The sequence below is a fragment of the Syngnathus floridae genome, chromosome 1 (genome assembly GCF_059516105.1).
Source record: "Syngnathus floridae isolate MCC-2025c chromosome 1, RoL_Sflo_1.0, whole genome shotgun sequence".
In the NCBI taxonomy this organism is placed as follows: Eukaryota; Metazoa; Chordata; class Actinopteri; order Syngnathiformes; family Syngnathidae; genus Syngnathus; species Syngnathus floridae.
Window position 1 is genome coordinate 20,231,650 of NC_142413.1, and position 26,697 is coordinate 20,258,346.

Consider the following 26,697-nt stretch of genomic DNA (forward strand, 5'->3'; position numbering starts at 1 on the left):
CTACACGGTCAATCCTTTGCAATTTAAAAAAGACACATTTTATGCAAAAGCTACTCTATTAATTTAGCCAAATGTCATATATCATTATGAGAGAAACTCTGACATGCAATCTTTCATGCAAAACAGCAGAGGAAAAAACTAAAAATAGAAGCACCGCATGTCTATCGTAATTCTTTAAATTGCAAATCTTGGCTTGCACTTATTTTGCTCTCTCTGTCTACCTCAAAGCCTTTTTCCCAAGGGCCGCTTTGTAACCGATGTATCTGTTTATCGGTGCGCTGTACTCAACAGCAATCCCGATTAAATCAAGTTTAATTACACCAGCTTTATCAGGCGAAAAAAAAAGGTCTGAGCCAAGTAAGTGCTTATCTCAAATTGCAGCACTACACCCAGATAGCAAGCTCATTGGTTCAAAGCATGTGCTTACAACTGTAGAACAATATGGAGAACAAATAATAGAACCAACTGGCAATGTCTTTTGAGGCTCATGCTTCCATATGTGGGCTAGTACAGACAATTCGCATGAACGCCAGCGACAAATAAACATTAATCTATAGCCACCTGGCACAGGAAACTTTTTGACAGTTCCTTCTCTGGTGCTTTTTTGTTGTCGACCAGACCGCGACATCGCAAAGGGGCACCTGACACTTTGATCAATTTGTCCTACTTCTCGCCTAACTGTAGCACAATTCATCATTGGTAATGGCCAAGACTTCAGAGCCCTGGTAGACTGGGGTTCAGGAGGAGCACCGCAGACATGCACAAACTAAATGACTAAAATGGGAAACATACTCCCATGTCATCAATTAACAAGGTCCTGTTGGACTGCTGCTGAAAAGCAAGCAGGCACCAGAAAATTAGCCTTCAAACTATATGAACTTATTAAGACAAAACTCCATATAGACTCAAACCAAACTATGTAAACTTAACAGACACAACCCAAACCTTCTTTGGTACTCACTACAAACACTCATAGGATGTTGTGTTTTAGTTACTGTCGATTCATGAATTAGTAGGATGCTAAAAACACAAGGCCAATTCAACTGACACTTCAATGTCGTTTGTTGTGCCCGCACATGCTGGCACGCAAAGAGAGAATCACAGAAATGTGTGCAAACTGTGCTGTGCCACTTGAATTGGGGTGGAGGGGACAATGCCTTGTGCAAGAGTATCCAGTCTAACAGCTCTCTAACAACGAGTTGTCAGTTTCACATTTTTGCCCACACTTTGACTTCAAGCCAATCTTTATCCACTACTCATTATCCTCAGTGACGGTTTTCCTGCAAAAGTGATTACAGAAGGGCTAACCTTTTATGCCACATATAGAACAGATCTTTCCTCCACATACATACAGGAAATTGTCTTTGAAAAGGGGTAAGATGTGGTCACCTCAACAAACAGCCAAAACGTGTTGTAATGATCCTATTAAGGTTGTTGTTGTTCCTTGGGCTTTGAGGTACTTTTTCGTTAAGTTCAGAGTTAACATTTTAGGATCAGTCTGAGATCTTAATGAGAGTCACCCTGAGATAAAATACTGACTTTTTGGATCCTGTCCGTTGCGTGAAAGGTTTCATCATGGTGCTCGCCTGGAGTTAGTCTTCAATGTGGTATACTGGATTTGTGAGCAACATGATCATATGACCTAATTATTCAGATTATGGCTATTAATTTTAAAAAGGTTGCACTGAAAATTGCTATTCATCCCCATTAATCATTATAGTTTTAGGTGAATGCAGTGGATACAATGCTAACCGTTCCCTTCCGATAGGATTTGGTTTGTTATAAGTTTCATGTTCAAAAGTTAATTATCATAAAGCTAATGAAGAAGAGAAAGAGAAAAGACAAAAAAGGAGCGGGAACTGAAAAAAGGTATCAAAGGAAGAATGTGATGACAGTCTGCGTGAGCCTGGTGGTGGCTGAGTGGTTTATGAGGAGCAACTGGCGGAGCGAGCAAAGAAACAAGGTCGTAAAACACCTTCTTCGCGAGTTGACAGCGGGAGCTTCTATGACATTTAATTATTTGCAATACATATGCTGTGGGAACAGGAACAAACATCGGCTTAGCTAAAAAAAAGGACTAAGTATTTACTTGATCAATGCCTTTGCACTGACAAGTGAGTCTTGTCCACAGACTAACAGCAGCATTGAATGGCTGATGCAGGCCACTTGGAACAGACAAATTTTAATACAAATACTATATTCATGCAAAAGAAAGTGTATTGGATTTGAACTGCATACTAGTGGCATGTGTTTCTAAAATGATGTTAATCGCAATAAGAAGTGCATGCTATTTACAACTCACTAGATTATTGCAGTAATTGAAGTGGTTTCTCTTGTACTGGATTTAATTTGAGCATGTAGGTGTACCTAATGGATCTTGCCAACTACAAAGTTTATACTGACACTGATTTTCATTTCAAAGTATTTGATCATGTCCTCATTCTTACAGTAAACACCAAAGGCATGACATTCCTGTAATTATGCAGCAGCGTCAACAAAGCCTGTTCATAAATTCAATTTGCTACTTGTCACCTCCTGCATGTTTTTGGAGAGGAAAAAACAAGTCGTATCGACTGAGAGCTCTATTTTAGATGGGTTCAACATAATAGTAATTATTCGGGAAAAAGTGAGGTGTGTAATTTCTAGAAATTTTAAAGCTCCTGTCTGGTAGTTTCACAGTACATTATGATATCATGCTGTGTGCCCCCAAAAAAACCTGATAGCAGTGGTGCATGTGAGTGCAAGTGGGACACGAAACACGAATATTAATAGCCAACCAAAATGAACTACACCAAACATACACCAAGTGTTTTTCATAAAAAAAAGAAATGCAAGTTATTGTTCAGTAACTGTAGCAAAAGGTGCGTTGTGAGTATCTGTCCAAACTTCTCAGTAAATTATAGCTAGGAATGATAAAAGGGTTATAAACATCAACACACCAAGTCTGGACAGTGACTTTTCTTCCCTGAGTCTGCATTAGCAAAGCGTGGAGTGCAAAGTACAAATATATGGTGTAACATAAAGTAGTGAGACGATGGCAGCCACGCTCTTTTCTCACTCAATGTACAGGCTATTGTTGTGGAGCACACTGGTGCTGTCACGCAACTGGAGGTGGCACAAACATGGAGCCAAGAATCAAATTGAAATTCCTGATTCACTTTGAGTGTCTCAAATGCTAGACCAACCTTGTGCTGTCCAAAAGACAGAAAATAATGCACAGAGTGTTGTATAGCAGAATATTTGTGAGATGTTGCACAATCATGTGGCAAACATTTAGCTAAATGACAATATGTCATGGGCATGGGTGCCAGTCTCATTAATTGTCACACACCACATTCTTTTATCATTTTTAAGTCATGAGAGTAAAAAAATAAAACTAAAACAAACAATTGCAGCATTTGCTGACTGATGAATTTGGAATGTCAAACATGAGGATCATTGTGCATAGGAGAGATGTCTACAATCCACTAGCCTCTAAATAGCCTCATACTGCGTCTAATTTGCTCTATAATGAGATCTAATGAGGGGTTACAGGCCGTGTGCTTGATGAATTGAAACCACTGGCTGAGAGTTTAACTTCACCTCAGTCAACCTCCTTGAGCAGAGAGGGAAGGATGAAATAGAGCGAATAAGCAGAGGAGAGAGGAAAACCCTACTTGTGCTTTTATTCTTTTTTTTTTTGCATGGTTTTTGTGTCATGTTTTTAAGCACATTTGCGCCCATCTGTTCGCCCGCAGAATGTCACCTGTGCAATTAACCTAGACCATTAGCCGTGAAACAAAGGCCTCGCTGGGTGGAGAAGGGGTGCTTCCTTATGAGCAGGTGGAGCGGCTGTAATGATGCTTTTGTTTAATCTCATCCCTCGCTCACTTTAAAGCACCAAAATTCAAGCTTGGTTGCCCAAACGCGCAACTGCTAATAGACTCCGCTTTCCTACTTCCACTGCCACATTGCTGCCCAGTTCTTTTATTGTCTCCATTTTAGCCCAGTCCTTCTCAGCAGCCTCCCGGCCTGTGACTGACACACACATGCACGCACACTCAAACACACATCATTACCGGCAACACAAGTGCCCAAAGGACAGCAGTCATGCACTTGTTTGATGTGTCTTCTTTTTACTTCTCTCTAAAACATTTTTCCCCATTTCCCCCTGCAGTCAAAGCAGTGAAACCTTACAAAAGCTTTGACACAGAGACTTGAAAAACTTTTTCAAACAGGTCTTTAATGTGCACTTCCATTTCCTGTCCAGGTTCATCCACCTTTTCTAAGGCTAAGGCCAAGTTTAAGCATAACATCAATTTTTTAAGCTATTCCACTACTTTATATGTAGTGCATTATAGATTGCTGTAAATGTACACGTGGTTTCAGTACAGCAGAGGTACACTAATGTAGAGGATCATAAACGCTCAGTCTGAAATATTGGAGGGTTATACCAATTTGGATTCACAGTGAGAACCAATATTGTTATGCTGCTGGTACTGGTTCAGGTTCAAAACTTAACTGTATGTGTTTCTGTTTCCAAAGCAGCACATGACTAGAGTTCCCTGGCTTCATTATGTAAAATGCTGGTTGAATGTTCACGTTGGGGACTGTCACGACCACTGATGTCGAAGGAGACTTCCCTCCAGACCTGCATGAGAGTAGCTGCTAGTCTGGCTCCATTCAAAGTGCAAGCGCTAAATTTGTCTCGGGCTCTAAACCAGCACCATCACCAGCTCAATGCGGAAAGGGTAAAATGATGTTGGGCCACCGCTAGCACCGATCATGTGAGCTCCCTTTCTCATGAGACCAACTGTCCTTCCAGAATGGACTGTGCTTGACTTGAAGACTCTGAATTGTTCATAGGAGTGGAAAGAAGTGCAAAACCGTTTGTCTATGTGTGCCCTGTGACTGACTGGCGACCACTTCAGGATGCACCCTCCATGAAGAGGATAAGCGGTAGAAACTGCATGAAACAATATGTCATAACATGAGTAAAATAAATATATTTCATGTTCCAATCGATGTAGTTTATGAACAACTCAGTAAGGCAGGGGTGTCCAAACTTTTTGCAAGGAGGGCCAGATTTGATGAAGTGAAGGGGCCCGGGGGCCAATACTTTTTTCAGACATTTTTTTAACTACAGAAATTTCATGCAAATACATACTGTTATGAAACAAATTGCATTGTCCCAATTGTCTTTATTTTTTAAATGACAAAATAACCAAATATAAGCCACTCAGGCAGATGTGAACAACTTTAAAAACAAATTCTGCCTTTCATTCATATCTGAAGAGTCAGATAACATTGAACTAACTGTATGAAATAATTTAATTTACAAGAGTTTAAAATTATTTTTGCCTCATGAACATTTTAAACTGGAGTTATAAGTAATGCAAAGTTGTCTGTTATTAAAGATTAAAACAAGTGAATTATGCTCTTGTCATTTACAATATTTTTCAGAAAGTAATAGTTTGTGTCACGTCTACAGGTTCATAATTCAAAAGTATTAACATGGCCACTTCGTAATATTTAATATTCAGTAATTTTTACTTTTGATTTACTTTTGATTCACAGCCCCACGTGATGAATCGCTGTTGTGATGCCAATTCAGCTTGGAGCTGCTTCACTTTATCAGCGCGGTCACTCCCCTGTTAGCTTGTCGTATGTGTTAGCATGTTTAGTCTGATGGTGTCTCTTTAGGTTGAAATCCTTAAACAAGGCAACAGTCTCTTTACGAAGACTTTTGATTTTCAGTGAAGAAGTATTGTAATTCCTATTTCTCTTGAAAGCGATGGCCCTCAATGCCAACTTTCCTTGTTTTCTTTGCAGTCGCCATGGCAGAAATGAGCGGAGAGGGCTGGTGCTGCCACCTTTTGGTAATAGGTGGAATTACAGTTTCAAGTTTCATGATTTTTTTTAATTCTGTTTGACAGTGCAGGCAGGCCATGAATAATACATTATAAGACCGAAGCTGTGGGCCGTATGAAATATGACCAGGGGCCGGATTTGGCCAGCGGGCCGGACTTTGGACATGCTTGCAGTAAGGCAAATATGTTTGCGATGGAATAGAATTTCATGTATGCAACTTTCAAGCACTTTTCACAGTACTTGAATCAAATGGCCTCAAGATACTGCAATTTCTGTTGACATTTGGACCTTCGGTGCAACAAAAATACATTGTGATGTTTTTGAAATTCAAACATTACCAAGTATTTAAAGCATATGTGGGAGCTCTGTATGTGTGTATGAAGGGGCAAGTTGCAAAAATGAATCAGAGTAACTTTCTTAACCAAATGAAGATATTTGCTTAAAATGTTAATTGTTTTACAAACCCACTTGTGTCACCTTCCACAACCCTGCACTCAAAGGAGGTTGGGGGGGGGGGGGGGGTGTATTGTTGCCTCTACTTGGGTCTTGCCATCAGCTCTTGCATAGCACCAGGATCAGAGTGGGAAAGGAGGCCGGAAGCTCAGAATGTCTGGGAGATGTGGGAGGTGAGCTCAAGGTGAAATGTTTATTTTTTTCTTCTGGGTCATGCACCAGCTCAAGAGAGTCACTATGGTCAGTATGTGCCCATACAAGAGAAACGAGAGCTGTCATGATAAAAAAAATAAAAAATAAAAAAAAAGGGCTGGGAGAGGCACGGAGAGAAGTTGGATGTCGACAGGGGAGAGATGAAAGTGGATTAGTCGCCGTGGCGATTTGCATTCCATGGTGGAACGAAAGCCCATGCGATGCCCCCAAATAGCTAGATGCATGAATAAGTAAACAAACAAAAACCAAAATAAACTCTCCATCTGGATGGATGCTGCCAGGTCCCTAGTGGCAAAGAGTAGGGGAGGGTGGATGGTGGTAAAGTGTGATGGGAGGACTAGAGATGCATGCAATGTTGCAACCAACACACTCTCCCGCCTCCACAGTCATTCATTTTCTCGCTCCTCAGTGTCCATATTGCTATTTCCATGAGCAGATAGTTCTGCCCGGTAGCACCACAGCGACACATGGGGAGGCGCTGACAGATGTTAGTTTGACATACTTTCTTGGGTCGCTGTGTCAGGATGCCCAGCTACGTTGAACGCACAACCCCACATTTTCCAAATGGAAAATTTTGTTTATTTTCAATATGAGCATGTACAAGTTGATGATCCATGAAGTTTGCTTCTTAGTTGTTGAAAAGATACACAGAAGTGAATTTGGGGATGTTAAAACTGTTTCTTGTGTTGGAATAAAATTAATCCGACATTTTTCATTTCAACTGAACTTGTTTTTTTGGGAGGGGGGTTGTTAGAAGGGTTACAGTGAAAGTGAATAACCAGATTGTAATACACTACCGAATATACATTTTAATGAGTAGCTTGATAAAGTTGTTGGTTCAAGATGCACGTTGCAGCTTTTAACTGAAACAAATTTCAAAGTTCATTATGTTCATTTAGCAAATGGTGGGGTTCGAAGTGGATTTAGAAAAATTAATTACACATTTTCTTGAATTACAAAGCTTAAACAAAGCATGTTCAAGGTATCGCTGAACATTTAGACCGTTGCTAAATCAACATTTGGATCATTTTCTCTTATCTGCTGTTTACGTTCTCTATTGAGTGTCATTGTACTTTCGATTGCGTTTTATTTTCTCTGCACAGTTTCCAAAATATTTTTTTTGTCTTCAGGGTAAGCTATAATACCCTGATGATAAAAATGTACTCACTCTTCAGAGAATTCCTGTAGACACAACAGTGAAAAAGTATTCCCTTAAAAGTGTCATAGGACTACGTTGAAAATATGCAGACCATTTTTTTTTTTTTTTTTGTAATTAAACTTGTATTTTATGATGTTTTGGTTGCTATGGAGAGGACAGGTAGAGAATTACTCGAGCTACTCAAGTTATTTAGATGAAAGAGACGTCTAAGCTCATTAGACTTCTGTTAAGTCTGGCTCTTATCTCCAGGGCAGCATTCAGAATGAGTGGCACGTTTGGATAGTTAATGCCGACTTCTGGAACACGGCTTGAGATAACATCTGAACTAAAGTCCTCACAGGTTGTTTGCATCTGCTAAAGGCAGTGACGTCTCTAAAAGCTAAACAGATCTGACAATGAAGTCTCCTGAAGGTAATTAAGTTTGATTGACTGGGATGTGACTGGTGAGAGCCATGTATGGGTAGAGAAATGATTAGACACTTGATCCATCCATAGATCATTGATATTCAAAGAAGCCTTTCAGCAAGATGGAGCAAACTTATGAAAACATTTTTAGAAGCTAGAAATCATGAGTAGAGGTCAATATGTGACTCTGTTTTTATTGACATTATCAAAGAGGTATTGATTCAATTATATATTTCTCACAGTGAGTGAAGTTTGTAGTGGTGATGAACCGAGCTGCATCAAACTGAAATTGTCTACCAAAGGCATGTGGACAAATCCCCTAATATCTAATATGAACTCTTAGACACACACACAAAAAAAACCACACAAAAATATGAACTGAGCAATAATACATGGAGTGGGAATCTAGAATTATCTAGGATACCCCAAAATGTGACTTTTGGTGGCTTTCAATTTTGGCAATTCTACAGTTTGGCAGCTAACGGCGGAATTCACCTTTACACAGCAACTGATGAAGTACGAACATGATGAATATGCATTCTCTTGACATAAAAATCATGCAATGGAGTTTCTTTGGTGCCACATGATGCCACCAGAGCACTCTTTAAATAGGAAGGTCGTAACGTAATTGGTGTCAAAGTTGCACTTTCAAGTGATTCAGTGAAGTTAACGAGTGTCTTTCCTGCATAGGCAAACTCAATTCACATGCAAGTTTGTAATGTAAGATGAGTTTGAAGTACTATCACTGCTTTGGGTATTTTGTACAGTTTAGACCATTAATATAGCAAATTATACAAACACATAATCTGTAGTCGTCAATCACTCACAGATTTGTGGCAGGGCTTGGTCACTATATTAATTAATAGGTAATGTTATGGAAACCTATGAGAGATTATTCATTTTTGCATTTTTATAGTGTTAGTCCTCTTTATGTGCGCTAGAGCCTATTCTAGCTAACTTTGGGAGATAGGTGGGACACAGTCTGTATGTAGAATAAACAGGTAAAAACCCCTTTGGGTAATGAGTATCCTAATTTGAATGAGATGTAATCAATCGCTGCCAAACTAAGGCAGCATAGTAAAAGACGCAAGCCGTGAACTCATGTCTCGCTATCCATGGAGTTATCGTCATTCGGCGCGTCTGTGTCACCATAGAGACAGCGCGAATGTGGCGAGTGCGTACCTGCCTGTCAACGCTTGCCTCTGATCAGCTAGTGCGGCTGAGACTGTGATACAGGTGCACGCACACGCCTTCCTGCCTACCTGCAGCTGTCAGTGTGGCACAAAGCCATCAATCTCAGACCCTCCACCTCCGTCACGGCTGACAGGAAGCCGTCAGCCACCAGCAGTAAGTCAGCCGCATATGCATTTTGCTTTCGCATGCCACACGGAAAACATGTTTAAATGTAGAAAAACAAAAAGTGCTCCAGGACACTAACTATAAAAAGATATACAACTGTCACAATTTTGAAGCTGAAGAAAAGTGAATGTAGGGAAAATGGAAGGCAAATTGATAACACTCACAAATGCTAGGCTGTGTAGAACATTACTTTATACCACTTTATGTTAGAAAAATGACTAATTTCTCGGTGAATGTATCTCTTTATAATGGCTCTTTAAATGAGGCTACTTTAGGTCACGGGTTCAAATCCAACCCTCAAATATGCTTCTGGTCATGTTAGCAATAGAAATGAAAATATCATTAAGGAAAGAATCCATTCACAATGTTTCTACTGTATATGGGAGTGTTGTAACATCTTATACATATGCACACTCTAAAAGGTCACACGCCCACAATAAAATCATTAAAAGTGTGACATTTACATGTCAATTACTTATTAACACTTCAACTCAACAGCACTGCTATGTAACAATGTGCACAGTCAAGCTGATGCATATAGGCAACTACTAAGTAAAAAAAAAAAAGAGCAGGGATGGACAATTTAAATGTAACCTGGAGAGAGTCATGGTGATATGTGAATCACTCAAAGTAGTTCTCCATGATATCGATAAGGGGTTGATCCAATGTGATCTCTTTGGAAAAGGCGGGGTATACAGTAATACTTTGAGATGACTGGGCAATGAAGCAAATTGTGCATGCCTACTTTTGTTTTAACCAATCACAATGACGGAACGCCAAATCAACTATGTATGAAAAAGTACAAACATCTCTACCAGCTAAAAATACTTTTTGCTGTTCTTTGAAAAAGGAAACAGTTGGAAATTCTGCAAGAACAGAAGGGTTTTGTGAACTCACAAATGCTGCAAAAATCCATCTTCCAAGCAGGGTTAACTTAAATGATGAAGAGAGCTGCAATTTTTCATCAGCGCTACTGGGGGGCCACGAAAGGCCACACACTTGCTTACCAGATGTATGACGAAAATTCCATTTTAAATATGGAAAAAAATGTAAGTCCGCACGTGAATATTGAAAATCTGTGTATAATTGATGCCCAATTAAATGTATTGGGAGGTTAGGCCAAAAATTACCCCCAAATTCATTAAAAAAAACTGAAAAACCTCCAGTATCTCTCTCCGACAATAAACAGGGATTGCCTCCCCCAATAAAATCAAGAACAATACATAAATATGTATTTTGTTATTTAATAGGGCGATCACTGGCAGGGGGAGAGATTTAAAAAAGACACACGATAGTGCAGTGGTTCTTAACCTGGGTTCGATCGAACCCTAGGGGTTTGGTGAGTCGGCTTCAGGGGTTCGGCAGAGCTGGTATGCTATTGCCCGACCCGCGGATGGCCGAACACACCTGAATGTCGTGTAAATTCGCGATAACGCATATCTGAACTGGTCTTGCAAAGGCAACAGCAGAAGTCACACTGATTTGCTGGTATGTCATTACCCAACCAAACAGGGGTTCGGTGAATGTGCATATGAAATTGATGGGGTTCGGTACCTCCAAAAAGGTTAAGAACCACTGCGATAGTGTAATCAGGAAGGGAAATGTGATCTGAAAAAAATAGACTTCCACATAAAAGTTGTCCAGATCCAGATGCTCTTTGAGGAAGTTGAGCAATTATCTGAATTTGAATGTTGTAATTGTCTATTTGGTGACACACAACCTCAAGATGTCATGTGATCAATGCTCAAAACACATAATTCTCTTCCCAAATTTGATCACAAACATCTTGGCAGAGGCACGAAAATATCCCTACCAAACAATCCTGACTCGTGCCTGCAAGCTGTTGCTAACTGTTTCTTTGGTTGAAATCATGTCCAAAACGCAATTACTTCTTCAGGGAAAAAGTCTGCATCTATGGAGTATTTTTCTTTTGGTGCTTATGATGCACTCTAAAATCAAGAGGGGTAGTGTCTTGATTTACAAGTGAGCCGTGTATTTGAAGACTCGTGGTGTAACAACGCACGTAGACAAACTATAGCAACAATCACTAGCATATATTCTTTATCCCATTAGAAAACAGCTGTTAATATTATGCATCTTACTGAGTCAGTCAGGTCTGTACTATACTGCCCCCTAATAGCCAAAATGAACACAACAGAAGGAGCACAATGTAGAATTGGAACAGATTATTGGCATGTCCATTCTTTTCAATAGGGAAATATGATTTGAAATACACATGTTTGAAATAGTGGTTTATTCGCCAATTAAATATTGGATACCTACATAGCATCATATAAATGAAGATTTAACACCTTTTTCCATTAACACCGATTGACACAAACTAAAATGCTTCACAATATAGAATATATAATATATCGTCCCACCCTATATAATACTCATTTCAAATTGGATCATTCAACTTTCCATCATCGAGTTCCTTCAAATGATGTTTGTTTCAATTTTATTCTTATTTTTACCAATTAAAAGAGGGACGTTTCTCTATAAAATGCTTCTCCAAACTTTTTCTTACCCTTTTTGGTTGTTTGTTTATTCCTCTGCGCCTCATGCCAAGCTGTATTGAAGTCAAAAGTGTTTCTGGCTCTGCGGCGCTGTTCAAAGCTTAGTTGTTTCGACTGAGGTACAAAGTTGACACGCGGGTGCAGACACTTGCCACAGACGGGGGGCTCTGACCTCGCCAATGTTTGCCAAGCATGCAGCCTAAGGGACCTGCTGCTTCTCACAAGAGGCCTTAAGAAAAGATGGGCCACTGGCTTGACCCTGCTCAAGCTTTTGACACATGCTCCTTGTGACACTCTCTCATATGTTGCTGCACAAAATAAACCACAAAAAAAGGAGAACCTTTAAGGCCCCTTTTTAGCCCCTCCCCTCCAAAAAAAATCTTATATAACTGGATTTGTTCAGCAGATATTTAAATGCAAAGGATGTGATCAAGTAAATGTTGAACATCTGGTCAGTTCAAGATAATGTGGAAATCCACTTAGCAAGAATTAAAATAAATGGGATGACTATGTAATGGCTTCATAGGCAATTTCCAACATTAGAACTTGTAGTCATTTACAGGGGCAATACATTTAGCACCACTCTTGTCTCGACTATCAGTTATCCTTGTTTAAAAACATTAATTAAAAAAAGTACCAGCATGTACGTAGCAAACATGCCTATTTATTATCTCATTACTTCAGCTGGGAAATAAGCAAACGTCATATTTTATCAGTTCTCTGAAAAACATCCCTCTTTGCCCAACTGAAAGCTTCTGCTGAGGAAAAAAATGAAATAAGCCCTCATTAATTATGCAAATCATTAATCAGTTGCAAGTGAAGAGGATTTGCGTGCAATTTGTGAAATGACATAAAATCTATCCCTTCTAAAAAAAAAAACTCTTGAAAAGTCATTAAACACAATTGGATGGTCTATTGAAAGGTTTTTAAGCAATACGTTTAATCACAGTAACCCAATGAAAAGTGTATTAAATCTCATATAGTGGCCATATGTTTATGCCATCTGGCCATACAAATGGATTTAATCCATCCATCCATCCATCCATCCATCCATCCATCCATCCATCCATCCATCCATCCATCCATCCATCCATCCATCCATCCATCCATCCATCCATCCATCCATCCATCCATCCATCCATCCATCCATCCATCCATCCATCCATCCATCCATCCATCCATCCATCCATCCATCCATCCATCCATCCATCCATCCATCCATCTATTCTAACCCTAAAATCAATTTTCCATTTTTATTACATTTAGATTATTCATCATTTAGATATTTCTGTGCTATGAGGCCTTGATTACACTGACTGTCCAGATTCATACGTTCACCAAGATGCAACATCATGCTGTTTGATTAAAAATAAACACAATTGAGTAGAAACCAAACAAGTAATCAGTTTCTGAAGTTAATGTTGTGCGAGGGGAAAACGCCTCACAGCTGTTAAACCTTTGAATTTTGCATTTCTAATGAACAAAGATTGTCCTTTTACTAATTACCTTTCATATGCAGGTGCATTATGGACAAAAAAAAACAAGTATTCAATGTTCCACAAAGAATGACAGCAGGCATTTCTAATTTAAAAGTGCTTATACTGCACCTCAACTGCCAAGGTCACAATTATCAGGACACCACAACAAGGTAACTTTTTTTCCGTATGGAGGACAATCCTCGCATCACTATCTCCTGCAGGCGACGCTGCCCATGTCATCCTTATGTTTTATTCATGTGAGTCATATTATGGCATTCACAAAGTCAGATCAAAATCTGCTCTGGGAGAAATATTTAATATTATAGCTGCTTCTCTACCCTTCTCCATCTGGTTAGGCCGAATGAGAAAAGAGCGCTCGACAGACTCTTTCACACACATCCATGTTGGATTATTAAGAGTGAAGCTTTCAAAGAGGTCACTGCTCAGGAGAGGAAAAAAAGAGAAACAGTGCTGCATGGATCAATTATCTTGGAGGATTTGCGGCATCCTGAGGACTGTCTTGTCACACTTCCACATATGGCTGTGAAGCCATTGGCTAGAAGCTGACATTTAGTAACAAGTGAATTGTGGAAATCCCCCCTAAAAAAGGACAAAATAGCAGAGTGACTGCTCACAGAGGGCCTTCGGGCTTGAAATTCCTTCTCAATGTCATTTGTAGAGCTCGACACAACCAACTCGCTCTCACGTTCTTATTTTTCATGTCGGAGCAACTCATGCTGATCAATACACAGTTTACTGGCATTGCTTCGGGTGGGGTGCAACGGTGGATACCGGGGGGGGAGGGGGCATAAAGGAGTTATTGCAATAAGTCAGTGTAAATATAGTCCACTTTTGCAATCTTAGATTGTAATGCTTTCAGCATTACGTTGCATCCTGACTGGGTGACAACAGTGGCGTGACAGCGTAGCGTGACTCAATGAACCACATAATAAAACTAAAAACATCAGGAAGTAGTGTCTGATGTGCCCCATTGGCCAAGCTTTAAAGAATTTAAAATTTATTTCAGAAGTCCATCCATCAACTAGGAAATCATAGATGTAATCCCAATATGATTGACAACATTATTTCCAAAGCAAGACACTACACACACTCCAGTCCACACCCCCTTCGCTCTGGTCCCAAACTCCCTACGTGCCCCGCCGGCATCTTTGTGGAGAAGTGACGCACCTTTGTTCATGTCAATCAGCTTCTTCTTCTTCTGCTGGCGCTCCTGCTTCTCGCGCTCAGCTTTTTCCTTCGCCAGCTTGGCTCTCTTGATCTTCTCCTCCATCTCCCGCTTCTTGTGGTTCTCCTTCACAGCTTCCTGATGAGGCAACGCACGCACAAGCACACAGACACACACAGATTATTTCCGATTTCTGCCACCGCTCTTTAAGTGTCGTTTTCAGAAGCGGCGACTTGCCATCAGCTAAAAAATTTGTATTCCAAGAAACGTTGAAGATAAGCTACAGAAATAAACAATAAATCATTTCAAGTGTATGAGCACTTTTGGGAAGTGGGGGGGGGGGCTTCAAGGTTATAATCTGTGAGCATATTTTCCAAGATGAAGAAGACCTCGTATACTGGTGGTAATGAATGAAAAATTGTTCTGAAGTCATATTACTGCCACCACATTGATTAATAAACATGCAAAGGTTCAAGTGAGCCACACTTCTTTTGTTTTTTTGTTTTCAACAATTGTTTTGAAGATTGTTTCAAGTCAAATTCAGATTTCAACGGAATTTGTTATGAAAATATGCTGGTGATAAGTGAGGAAATAATAGAATACAGTATATAAAAAAATTAAACACCTCAGTTTTTTGTGATGTAACAAAGCTGACATGAACTGTTTTCAAACGTTTTTCCATCATTCACACTACCTTGTACACCACAATTGAATTTTATTTCTAATCTTTTCCAGAGGCAAAATGAACACAAATCACTGAAGTATTGTGGTTGCATAAGTCTGCACACCCCAACAGGCATTTGGCTGTGTTCAGAATAAATAAACCACTTTAAAACTAATTAAATAGGAATCAGCTCACACCTGCCTCTATTTCAAGTGCCTCTCTTTGACCACACATACATTTGAGATGCTTTTGTGGATTTTTATTCTATTTCAAGCAGAAACCTGAAAGTTTTCTGCTAACACTGACTGCTACTTTGATCTGTTCATAATTCCCTCCACCTTGTATAAGGCCCCAAGTGCAAAAACAACCCCAAAGCAAGATACTACCAAAAGCACGCTTCACTGCAAGTATGATGGTGTTTTTTTTCTGTTATGAGCAGTGTTTTGCTTGCACCAAACAAACTTTTTATTGCTATATATTAAACCTACGATTCAGCTGAACATACCAAAACCTCACAAATACATGGCTACAATGTAGAAAATGCTGTGATCTGATGAAACACATACAGTGCTTGAGACATTACTAATTTATGGCTATATGGTGAGAAAAATAAATACATTGAAATTTCAAGGTTAGTACAAAAAAATCCGCAATCCAGTGGCATGCAAGGCTCTAACACTTTTGTTTTATTTATATAAGGAAGTCAGAAAACGGCTGTGACCTAATAAATTGACACCAAATCTATCAAGTAGGAGGGAGCCTAATCATTGAATGCTTTGTAAAAGATGATGTCATCTTTTTATTTATTCTTTTAATTTTATGATGATGGAGTGCCAGACCATCATTAATCTTTTTGGTCTTTTAAAACATATTCCATGAGAAAAAATTGCAGGAGATCGTGAGGCTGTGTGATATTAACTTTGTACAAAATGATGGCCAAACATGGCATAATGCAGTGCACCGTGCCACAATGTGTGAAAAGAAAAGAAAGTGGAGCAGTCGCTGCAGAGCGTCAAGCGGTCTCGGTGGAGTGAGAAGGAGATATCATCCCGCTGCTCCTTCGTGACCGGCCCAAATGTCAGGACGGAGTCAGAGGCAGCCAGATAATCAACAGGAGCAATTCAGCCTTTACAAATGTGTCAGTTTGTTCTTGTGCCAACACTGAGCAAGATGCAACTGTGTGACCTTTGGAGGCAAACAAGATGTGTTTGCTTCTCATCACGGACCTGAGCTGGTGCATACCAAGACCGCACCCAGTGTAGCTACAGTTTGTGGATTTTATGTGAAAGCTCAATCATTGGATGTTCCAGGACAAACTAATGAGTTTCAATAGAAATATCTCAATAAATCTGCCTTCACAAAGATAACTACGTATGCTCAAGTGTGATTGACTCTGTCAGAAATTGTTATATATATATATTTTTTAATACATTTTTATAAACACTACTTTGATTATTTCGGTGGCAGTTTGTATTGGTAGACATCTGTAGTGATAGCACTATGTAGCTAGTTAGTTAGCAATGGCTGACGTGGTGAAAGTGTTAGTAAAGTGTTGTAAGATCATTCCCAATGAATCCCCATCGCTTTCTTGCATTTTAACTTGTTGTCTTTATTACAAAACTATTCCAGACCATTCTGAAAATCCTTGCACTGATATTACACGTGATGACACTGGTCTGCATCTGACGCCTTGCATAGTCCTGATGTATGTGTATGTGTTTGCATCTAAAACCCGAGGATTAAGGGGATTGTGGTGAAAAGGTGTGGAATGAGAACCACTCATGCTAGTCAATAGAAGAGCTTTGACATGATGTTGAAGGACACGCGGCCCTGATGTCCGTATCTCCTTGTTGGTGACAAGGGCAATGACAAACACAATGCACACATGCACATGTACACGCACACACAAACACACACACACACACGCACACACACACACACACACACACACACATGCACACAATCAACTGAGTGTGGTTTAGGGTGACAACTGTGATAAACATGCATTTTATTGCCACATGTATCAGGAATGAGAAAAGTGTTCACCTTATTTTCAGCATTAATGGCTATGGGTGGTTATTTATTCAACTGCAGATGGTTCAGGGTGTTGATTGTAAAAAACTGCTGCATGGACACAAAACATTGCTGAGTGACTATCTCTACTGTAACTCTAATTGCCCTTAAAAATTACTCCATAAGATCATCTCAACTTGGGTACAATGTGCCGAAAGAACATCTGAGAGGCAATCTACATGCATTAGTAAGTGTTGCTGTTTTGGTTAACAACAGAGTTCACATGGTCTCAGCAATTAACTTTTTAATAATGAGTGGAGTGAAGTGTCTATGAAATTTAGTAACTGCAGTTATTATCCTGGGTTTTTTTTCCAAATGGGAAAAAGATGGTGTATATTTGAGGAAGTCATTTATGGAAGACACATCGGGTGGGCACAGCGTCTATTAGATTGACACCAGTGTTTGAGGAAATATCAGCAATCAGTCTATTTAGTGAATAGCATACTGGGTGATGTGTTTAAGCAGCTCAGAACCAGCTAGTTTATGTGCACTCATGGTCAGCAGTGCCAGTTAAAGACCCCCCCACCCCCCCACGATTATCTGCTCATCTATAAAGCACTGTGTTGCGTCTGCACCACCACATTGTACAAAAGAAAATCTGCAACACAAACAATTGATAAATCGTGTAGATTACAGAGTAAAAATGAATAAATACTGCCGGCAAAAGTAATCTAAAGCAAACAACCAATTGTGTGTATACACGATTATGCAACATAGCGACATTACTCTCATCAAATGGAACCCGCAATTACCATAGCGAGACTTCCTGTTCAGACTGGTATTTTTTTCTATATTGGTCCCTTTGATGGTTCTTACTTCATGTTAAGGCGACCATATGCAATTAGACGAGTGGCTATATTTGACATCCTATTGAAATGTAGTAATGTCACACATTCAACTTTCAGTGCCTTGATTTAAAAATCAAGAACATATATAAGCTTGTGTTTTGTCTCTTGAGGCATATGTTGAGATGATGAAAGTAAAAAAAAAAATGTTGTCATAATGATGGCAGTTGAATGTGCAAAATAACTCTGGTCCCTGGGTGGAGATGATCAAAAAAGTTGCAGTCATCTGAAGCGACATGATATTCTATGCAATTAATTAGACAATTAAGAATAAACTGGGTTCGTTAAATCACTAGTCACATCTACATGGCGCCTGGATAAGTCTGGCTTGACTTCATTCCCTGGCAGGAGTCACAGTCCAGAACAGGACATGTTTACCAGGCCGGAAAGTGATTATACATTTTATCAATTTAGATGAAGTAATGCTACTGAAAAGTTCTGCACTTCAAGGTGATTTTTTTGACAGAGTGCAACTGTGACTGTTTTTGTGCATCTTTGACAGATCTATTTTAAGGATTAGAGGATCCTAAAATCATACACACATGTTTACACTCAGGTAGTCAGCTTGCTGCTGCTAACTACAAATCTATTATATGAATCTCTATTCAAATTTTCTGACATATCCACATCTGCTCTTGTCTTGTTTTGGCAGATTCTTGACTTAAAGTGCCGTTTTCAACTCTAAAAAATGACTTAGTAAATTGCCCAAAGCTAATGACTGACGCTCTCATGCTGTAAGTTTGGGTTGGCAGTATTGTGCCTAAGACTTCTTTCGCAAAAGATTTATGCACACTGTTGACCCACTTTGTGCAGTCATAAAACCACAAAACATCATGCCACTTATTTAATTGTGCATTATCAGTGCCTAATTACTGCAATTTCTAGACGATAGTGCACAACAGTATATAAGCTCCAAATTTAATAAAGAAAAAAAAATCTCAACCAGTCAATAATGTTTTGGTTTTTACGTTGTAACATGGAATATTCACAGAGCAAGATAAGGTAAAGTAGCCAACTAATAGATAAGGAGTTTTATACTTTGCTTATTGACAATTTAAATTTAACTGTGACCTGAAAACCGAGGTACCTACCAAATCCTATTTTTTGGCGGATCCTTAGACTCCAATGTACAGACAGATGCAGAGAGGTGTTTGAGTCACAGTGTTGTAGACTTCAGTCACCTATTCTATTGTATGAGAACATTTGGATTACGGCTATCTGAAATCCTTAAATATGTCTACAAGTGTAATTCTATGGCTTGTTTCTGTAATTCTGCTGACAGACGGGACCTCAATTGCACCTCTACTGATGCAAAAGTACAACTAAAGCATTTTTGGGTGGGGGTGTCACAAGGTTAAATACAGCTACCCCAAAACATAAGAGAATAAAATAATAAATAAATCTGGTCTGTCGGGTTTGCATAATCCTGCTAAAAACACACTCACCTGCGGTTGCAAAAACAAATAAAGCACAACTTGATGGAGGTAAGTATGAGGGATTGAAGAAGAGGTCAGACGTGTAGTTAAAGTATAAAGGTAAAAAATGTGTCCCTTGCGATAACCTCCCAAAGCTGCCAAAGTGATTTGTGGCCATAAATTTCCCAGAGGCCGTGTCTATGACAAGCTGCGTGCCCCCGGGTCCCCTCTGGTGGAAAGAAGTGGAATGAGGTGCAGGGGGGTTGCAATCCCAATTGATCACACAGTTTGCAAATGTAGACTCAGAAGTAAGTAAAAGTAGCACCTAAATGCCGCTTAGACTTGTCAACAACACATGCACTTGTGGCCTTTTTGACGACCAGACGAAGCGCTGCTTCTTTTTCAACCTGAGCGCTGTGGTTGGCCAAACTACCAACAGGAACCTTTGTTCAAGTCAATTCCAATTCCTTCAATACCGTATTTTCAGCATTATTAGGCACACTTAAAAACTTAAAATTTACTCAAAAAAACACCGTGCGCCTTATAATGCAGAGCGTCTTTTATATGGATAAATTGATGAATTTGTTGATCCACACTGGTTGTACACAGCACTCTGCCAAAATGTTTCAGTACGTTTTAGTACGACTAGTAAATTACAAGGTCGCATCGTTTCCCAGCATTACGACAACCGTGGTCAGGGGGTGTCACTGAATGTGCGTGTGCGTGCGTGTGTGTGTGTGCGCGCGTCTGTGCGTGTGTGTGTGAAGGAATTGGACAGCTTTGAATTGTGCGGCTCAGCACAGAATGGGGCATGAAGTGGATACATAAAACAGAAATCATCATTCTAATCTGCTACGAGATGCTGTAACGTGCTACTTTGCAAAACCCACTCTGGTTCTTTTGGACTTATTAGAAAGTCACTCAATTAACAAGAAAGACTGTTCGCTCATCCCAGCCCATCTGCTGTGCTTTGATAACTCATTAATGGAAGAAATCCTCATCCCCCAATGCTCCTGGTCAGGATTACAGATTCAGACCCCGCTACTGCATTTCGTTTGCCTCCTGAATATGGCCGCATTAAATGAACAAATTCAGACGTGTGTGTGTTTGTGTGTGTTTGTGTGTGTGTGTGTGTGTGCGTGTGTGTGTGTGTGTGTGTGTGTGTGTGTGTGTGCGTGACTGTGCGCGCGCGCAGAAATCAAATATTTCCTTGGCTGCCCAGCGAGGGATGTAAGGAGCATGAAACAGAAGGAAAATGAACTTAATGGATTATATTACCGGGCACATTCACTTTTGTGACTGTAGTGCCAACGCTGCAATGACTCATGTCCATCATGAGCAAGTTTGGCCGACTGTCCGAATTGAATTGGCTGAGGTTTGTGCAAGCAGTTCAAATTTAGCATTAATTTCATTTTCACCAATGCTGGAGATGAATTTATTGAAATTCAGAATGTATTGAGTGACTTTGTCATCAGTGTGTCAATCAGGACTTAATTGGCTTGATGATGGTAAGAGATGATTTTATTATCAGCTATCTTTCAAAACAGAAAATATTTTATTCACCAAGACGTATTTAAGCTGAGTTCGGTTTTCTGGAGTTTTCAGTTGCTTCCATACCAATGCCTTAGTAAGATTTATCAAACGGCGACTGCTCTCAGGCAGTAACCATTATGTGCAACCTCCTCATATTGTCTACACTAAATGACTGCAGCATGTGGTGTGCCATAACCAAGTGCTATCTATCTATCTATCTATCTATCTATCTATCTATCTATCTATCTATCTATCTATCTATCTATCTATCTATCTATCTATCTATCTATCTATCTATCTATCTATCTATCTATCTATCTATCTATCTATCTATCTATCTATCTATCTATCTATCTATCTATCTATTTATCTATCTATCTATCTATCTATCTATCTATCTATCTATCTATCTATCTATCTATCTATCTATCTATCTATCTATCTATCTATCTATCCGAAATGGAGAAGCTGATTATTATTATCACTGTTATTATTCCCCATTACCTTATGAGCAATGCTCTTCCCCTATTTCCAGACAATTTAGTCACACCGCTGTAACCCCGTGGCCCGCTCACGTCTCCTTCTGCCTTCTTCATAGCAGGGAAGTTTAAATCAGTAATAAAATATTCATATGCAGCTATTTGCTTGAGAGAATAATTTATTTTCTTGGGTGGATGCCTCTTTTAGAGATGTGCAACACGGGAAACCTTCAGGGAGCAGAGTGTTGTGTGCAGTTACACTTTGATGGTGGGGAGGGGCATTGGAGGGGGGGTGAAAAGTTGGTCTCAGATGGGGATCAGAGTGAAGCGAGGAGACGGATTCAGACACGACGACCTTGGCGTTCCTAATGGGGAATGAGGACTGCATGGAATAATGACTTGCTTCCTTTCTGACAATTCTGGGATGCTGCCAATGCCATTGAAATCAAACATATGTTTAATCTCCTCATCAACCGAGGGAATAATTATTGCTTTTTTGCTGTTGTTCTGCAATAATGTACTACTTACTTAACTGAAAAACAAGCCAAGTAAAATATTTATTTTGCTGCTTCACTGCTTATTATTTATTTGAGTCCCTTTGCCTCATGTAAATAAAAGCATCAATACAGTATTTGTTTTTGTGTGACAACATTATTCTTAAATGTGGCATCTTCAAATGACATAAAACATGCAATCAAAAGCTTCCATTCATCTCAGAGACTCTTTATGTGCTAAAGTAGTCCTTCTGTTTTTAGCAACATAGTCTTTAATGTGTGTACACATTACCACCATTTTGTTTCACTTTTCACTAACATAACCTCTTTGAATTTATGGCAACATTTGGTTTTAAAGGTTTGTAGTGTCGGTTGGAATGTGTGAGTTTATACATGTATTCATGTGGCCGGAAAATAATAAATAAGAAATTTTGCACGACTTCCAACTAAAATGTCAAAGAAGCCATTTAGTTCATACACATGCAGCTCATAGTAACTTTTTTGATTGAATACTACCGTCTTTCTAAATAATGTTTTCAAATAAACACCTGTTTTCATTAAACTGCAGTACATTGTGATACACATATGCAATATACTAAGAAAAAATACAGTGTCGTACAAAACAAACTTTTAGATAGAATGTTTACTCACCAAAAAGAGGATGCGGAAGTTGGACAGCTCCCCAAAGAAGTCCTCCACACTGACGACTTGCGGGTCAAAGGTGAAGTAGCTACCTATGTTCTCGTAAAGCTTCTGCATGTTCTTGTGCATAATTGACAACTTCTCGTACTGCTCCCGTGAAAGCTTGCAGAAGCCGTGAGGGGAACACAATTAAGGAAAAAAGGGAGGCTTGTGGACTTAATGTTTCAACACATTGGATCTGGTCAACAATTTTAGGAATAAAATGCACCCTAGTTGAAATTCTTACCTATAAAGTAAAAATAAGTCAATCACAAACACAAGTAAAAAAAATAACTACAATATCAATGGATATCCTGAAATTACAATACATTCATACAATGCTTGGTATCACAGCACAACATGACAGCTAACCAGTCTGCGAATACCGTAATTTTCGGACAATAAGTCGGGTTTTTTTCATAGTTTGGGTGGGGGGAAGACTTATAATGAGCGACTTATATGTGAATTTTTTCAAAAATTAAAAAAAAAAAGAAAAGTGAAATCGCGATAAACGAACCGCGATGTAGCAAGGGATTACTGTAATTTGAATTTCAAGTGATGTCAGCAGCGCGGCGCGGCGGTTGTTTACAAAAAAGACAAAGATTGATCACGGGATGACGAAGATGACGAAGGGCCCCACGTACTACCGGCATCATTAGCGGCTTTGTTTCTAAGTGACACGGAGGACGAAGAGTTTGAAGGATTTAAGGATTTGGAGTGACACAGAAGGTTTGAAAAACTATTATGGCTTTTACGCACGCCCGGTCCTACTCTACGGAGCTCTCTTTCACCTCCGTGAATAGAAGTCGGGGACCGGCGCTCGGCCGGGTGGCTGTCCGGGGATGGTGGATGGGGCTCGGTCATGGCTTTTATGCATGCCCGGTCCTATTCTATGGATCTCTCTTCCACCTCCGTGGCTGGAAATCCACGCCGCCACACGCCTGGAAGTTTGTTTTGTTAAATAAAGAGCCGTTTACCAAACCCACGTCTTTCCTTGTACTTTGTTAACGCTACAATATAGTTATATACTAGATCTGTGGAATAACGACGAGGCTGACGTCAGGGCGCACGCGTGGCGTTGTTGACAAAGGACGAGGAATTTGATCGATGGATTTAATGATTTAGAGTGCACAGATGGTTTGATAATATTATTGCTTATATAATAGTTATTTGGGCGGCTCGGTGGCGCACTGGGTAGCACGTCCGCCTCACAGTTGGGAGGGTGCGGGTTCGATTCCACCTCCGGCCCTCCCTGTGTGGAGTTTGCATGTTCTCCCCGGGCCCGCGTGGGTTTTCTCCGGGCACTCCGGTTTCCTCCCACATCCCAAAAACATGCTTGGTAGGCCGATTGAGCACTCCAGATTGTCCCTAGGTGTGAGTGCGAGTGCGGATGGTTGTTTGTCTCTGTGTGCCCTGCAATTGGCTGGCAACTGGTTCAGGGTGTCCCCCGCCTACTGCCCGTTGATGGCTGGGATAGGCTCCAGCACGCCCGCGACCCCCGTGGGGACTAAGCGGTTCAGAAAATGGATGGATGGATGGATAATAGTTATTTGATTTCTAATTTATATATCGTTATATGGGCCTGTGGAATATTTTGAAGTGCAAGCGCCATCAGCGGCGTGCACCTATTGTTGACAAAGGACGATCGATGGATTTAATGAATTGGAGTGACACAGATGGTTTTATAAACGTGTTATTTATATAATAGTTTTTTTTTAATAACTCTGAATGTTACGTCAGGCCCGTTCTCAGCTCTTCGTTTGTGTTTATGTCACATTAGCATACCTATTTTTTAGCCTGTTGTTGCTCGTTCATGTCTGTTCTTGGTGTTGGATTTTGTCGAATAAATTTCCCCCCAAAATGCGACTTATGCTCCAGAGCGACTTATATATGTTTTTTTTTTCACGTTATTGTGCATTTTATGGCTAATGCGACCTATATTCCGGAGCGAATTTTAGTCCGACAATTACGGTAGCTATGTAGCATAAGTTAATGTAGCAGTTGAGACGATCACTCGAAACTAAGAGAAGCAACACTCCTCATAAATTCGAACAGTTGCCATCATTTCCGACTGATCGAGACATTGAAACATGCCAATGCAGGACAAAATCAATGGGACATTGCTGCAGTCTTTTCTGCTTTGAAGGCGTCCTCTTCAGTTGCTAAAAGCCACAAAGGGGGAGATTGGATGTGATGATGATTCTCCCTAATATTAAATTGACAGATTGGCATATTTTCCACAAAAATATTTCTTGTAGACCAAATTGTCAGGTATTCGAGCATTACGGTACTATACGATATCACCGTTTGTGATAGCTACCATCAATGGGAGGTGGTACCTGGATCAAGGTCAACAGGGACTGGTGCATATAACTAAAAAGAGTCAGTCAGAGACACTCAAATATGTCATAACAATAACCCCTCCATCACATCTAGAGTCAATGGCATGGCGAGCTAAGAGCCGCAGTGTTGCACCAATGGAAAAAGGTGTTTTGTAGTCAGCGGCTCGACACACACGGCTGCAGGAGGAGCTGATGGGAGTCATTGTTCTATTGTTTCTCCCAACAACAGCAGGGTCAGGTTGTTTTGAACCTGGCCTCTCACGCCGTACTGTGTAATTTACTGAACAGGCTCGCCACTTTTCTCCTGGTGAATGGCTATTGACAGCCAACATCAGTTAAGCATTATCGCAGCAGCCACCTGACCTCGGCTCAACTAGCGCTTGGACCCTCAAAAGACTCAAAAGGAACGGCCACAAACAATACAGGAAAGGCTCAAAGATCATCACAATAATCGTCTACGACTGTAGATTTGATGCAAGTATCAAAACAAATGTCTAATTATTCACTGTATGCACACAAAAACTGTTTATTTCCGACAGTTGTAGCCATGTCTATCTACAGTGAGTGATTAAAGTTAAACATGTCTGGCATTACATTTTAATTCCTTACATTCCTTACACACTGCATATTTTCTTATCAAAACATCCATCGGTCTCTTTTATGTGTGGTGTCATTGGGGTCAGACACGAGCTCGAGTCTATCCCAGATGACCCATGTTTTTGGAATGTGGGAAGAACCTGGAATAAACAAAGAGAATCTGCGTGAGCACTGGGAGGCCAAGAGTAGAGATTCCAAGACAGAACCTCAGAACTGTGAGGCCGATTTGCTTGCCATTCCTCACTCGATTATTGTGTGAGGTACATTTTGACCACCTGTGAATCCCAACACCAGCTAACTGTTTCTGAAAAGTGTTTCACATCTGTATTGCATGGCATCTGTGAAGTGCTATTGCAGCTCGATACAATTGGGCTACACTCGACTGCTGTTATCTTAAGCACTGTATGTCCACTATTAGTGTAGTGGTGTTCTTGCCAGCCTTCAATGGAGCTTGGGTTCAGTTTGCACTCAGTGACGGTGTGACTCTGACAGAGCTTTTATCAGGCCCAATGTAGCAAAAAGTGCGGTCTAACTGTGTGACCGGGTGGAATTTTTTTCTCTTTTGATACTTTTGTACATGGGTGCAAATACGTACAAAGTGGCATTTGCGCTATTGTGGGAATGAACAAAGTTGACTTGATTCCCAGCCAAAGGAGGTGAATGCTCTCAATTCCTTTAAATTCAGTGCAGTCAAGACACACACCGTCTTTGGCATTGCATAAGCAAAAATTTACACACTGAAATGTATACAGATGATAAATGCATGAAAAGGACATTGAGAAAGAACTGCGCGCTAACTGCTGTGAAGTGGGTACTTGGAGACTGCCGTTCCAACCCAACTGTTCGTATCCACCTATGCAAAACATGATACAATCACATGGTAGCTAACCTTCCATGCTATGCAAACAAACGTGTGAATACAAAATATCAAATATGTTCATTATCAGCCAAA

The 26,697-nt window shown here is 40.0% G+C and overlaps 1 protein-coding gene and 1 long non-coding RNA gene across 7 annotated transcripts in view; one reads left to right on the top strand and one right to left on the bottom strand.

Annotated features, from left to right (window-relative positions):
* diaph2 (diaphanous-related formin 2) overlaps positions 1 to 26,697 on the bottom strand; it is a 307,464-nt gene that overhangs the window by 50,559 nt on the left and 230,208 nt on the right. For all 6 annotated transcript variants that reach the window (XM_088384971.1, XM_088384965.1, XM_088384980.1 and 3 more), the window contains 2 exons: positions 22,777 to 22,941; positions 14,625 to 14,760 (listed from right to left, as the gene is read on the bottom strand). In XM_088384971.1, the coding sequence (XP_088241097.1) occupies positions 14,625 to 14,760; positions 22,777 to 22,941 (301 nt within the window). The remainder of the gene's footprint in view (positions 1 to 14,624; positions 14,761 to 22,776; positions 22,942 to 26,697) is intronic.
* LOC148404519 (uncharacterized) lies at positions 1,887 to 5,099 on the top strand. Its single transcript, XR_015859148.1, has 3 exons — positions 1,887 to 1,963; positions 4,528 to 4,766; positions 4,846 to 5,099. It is a non-coding gene; the product is annotated as an uncharacterized LOC148404519 (long non-coding RNA).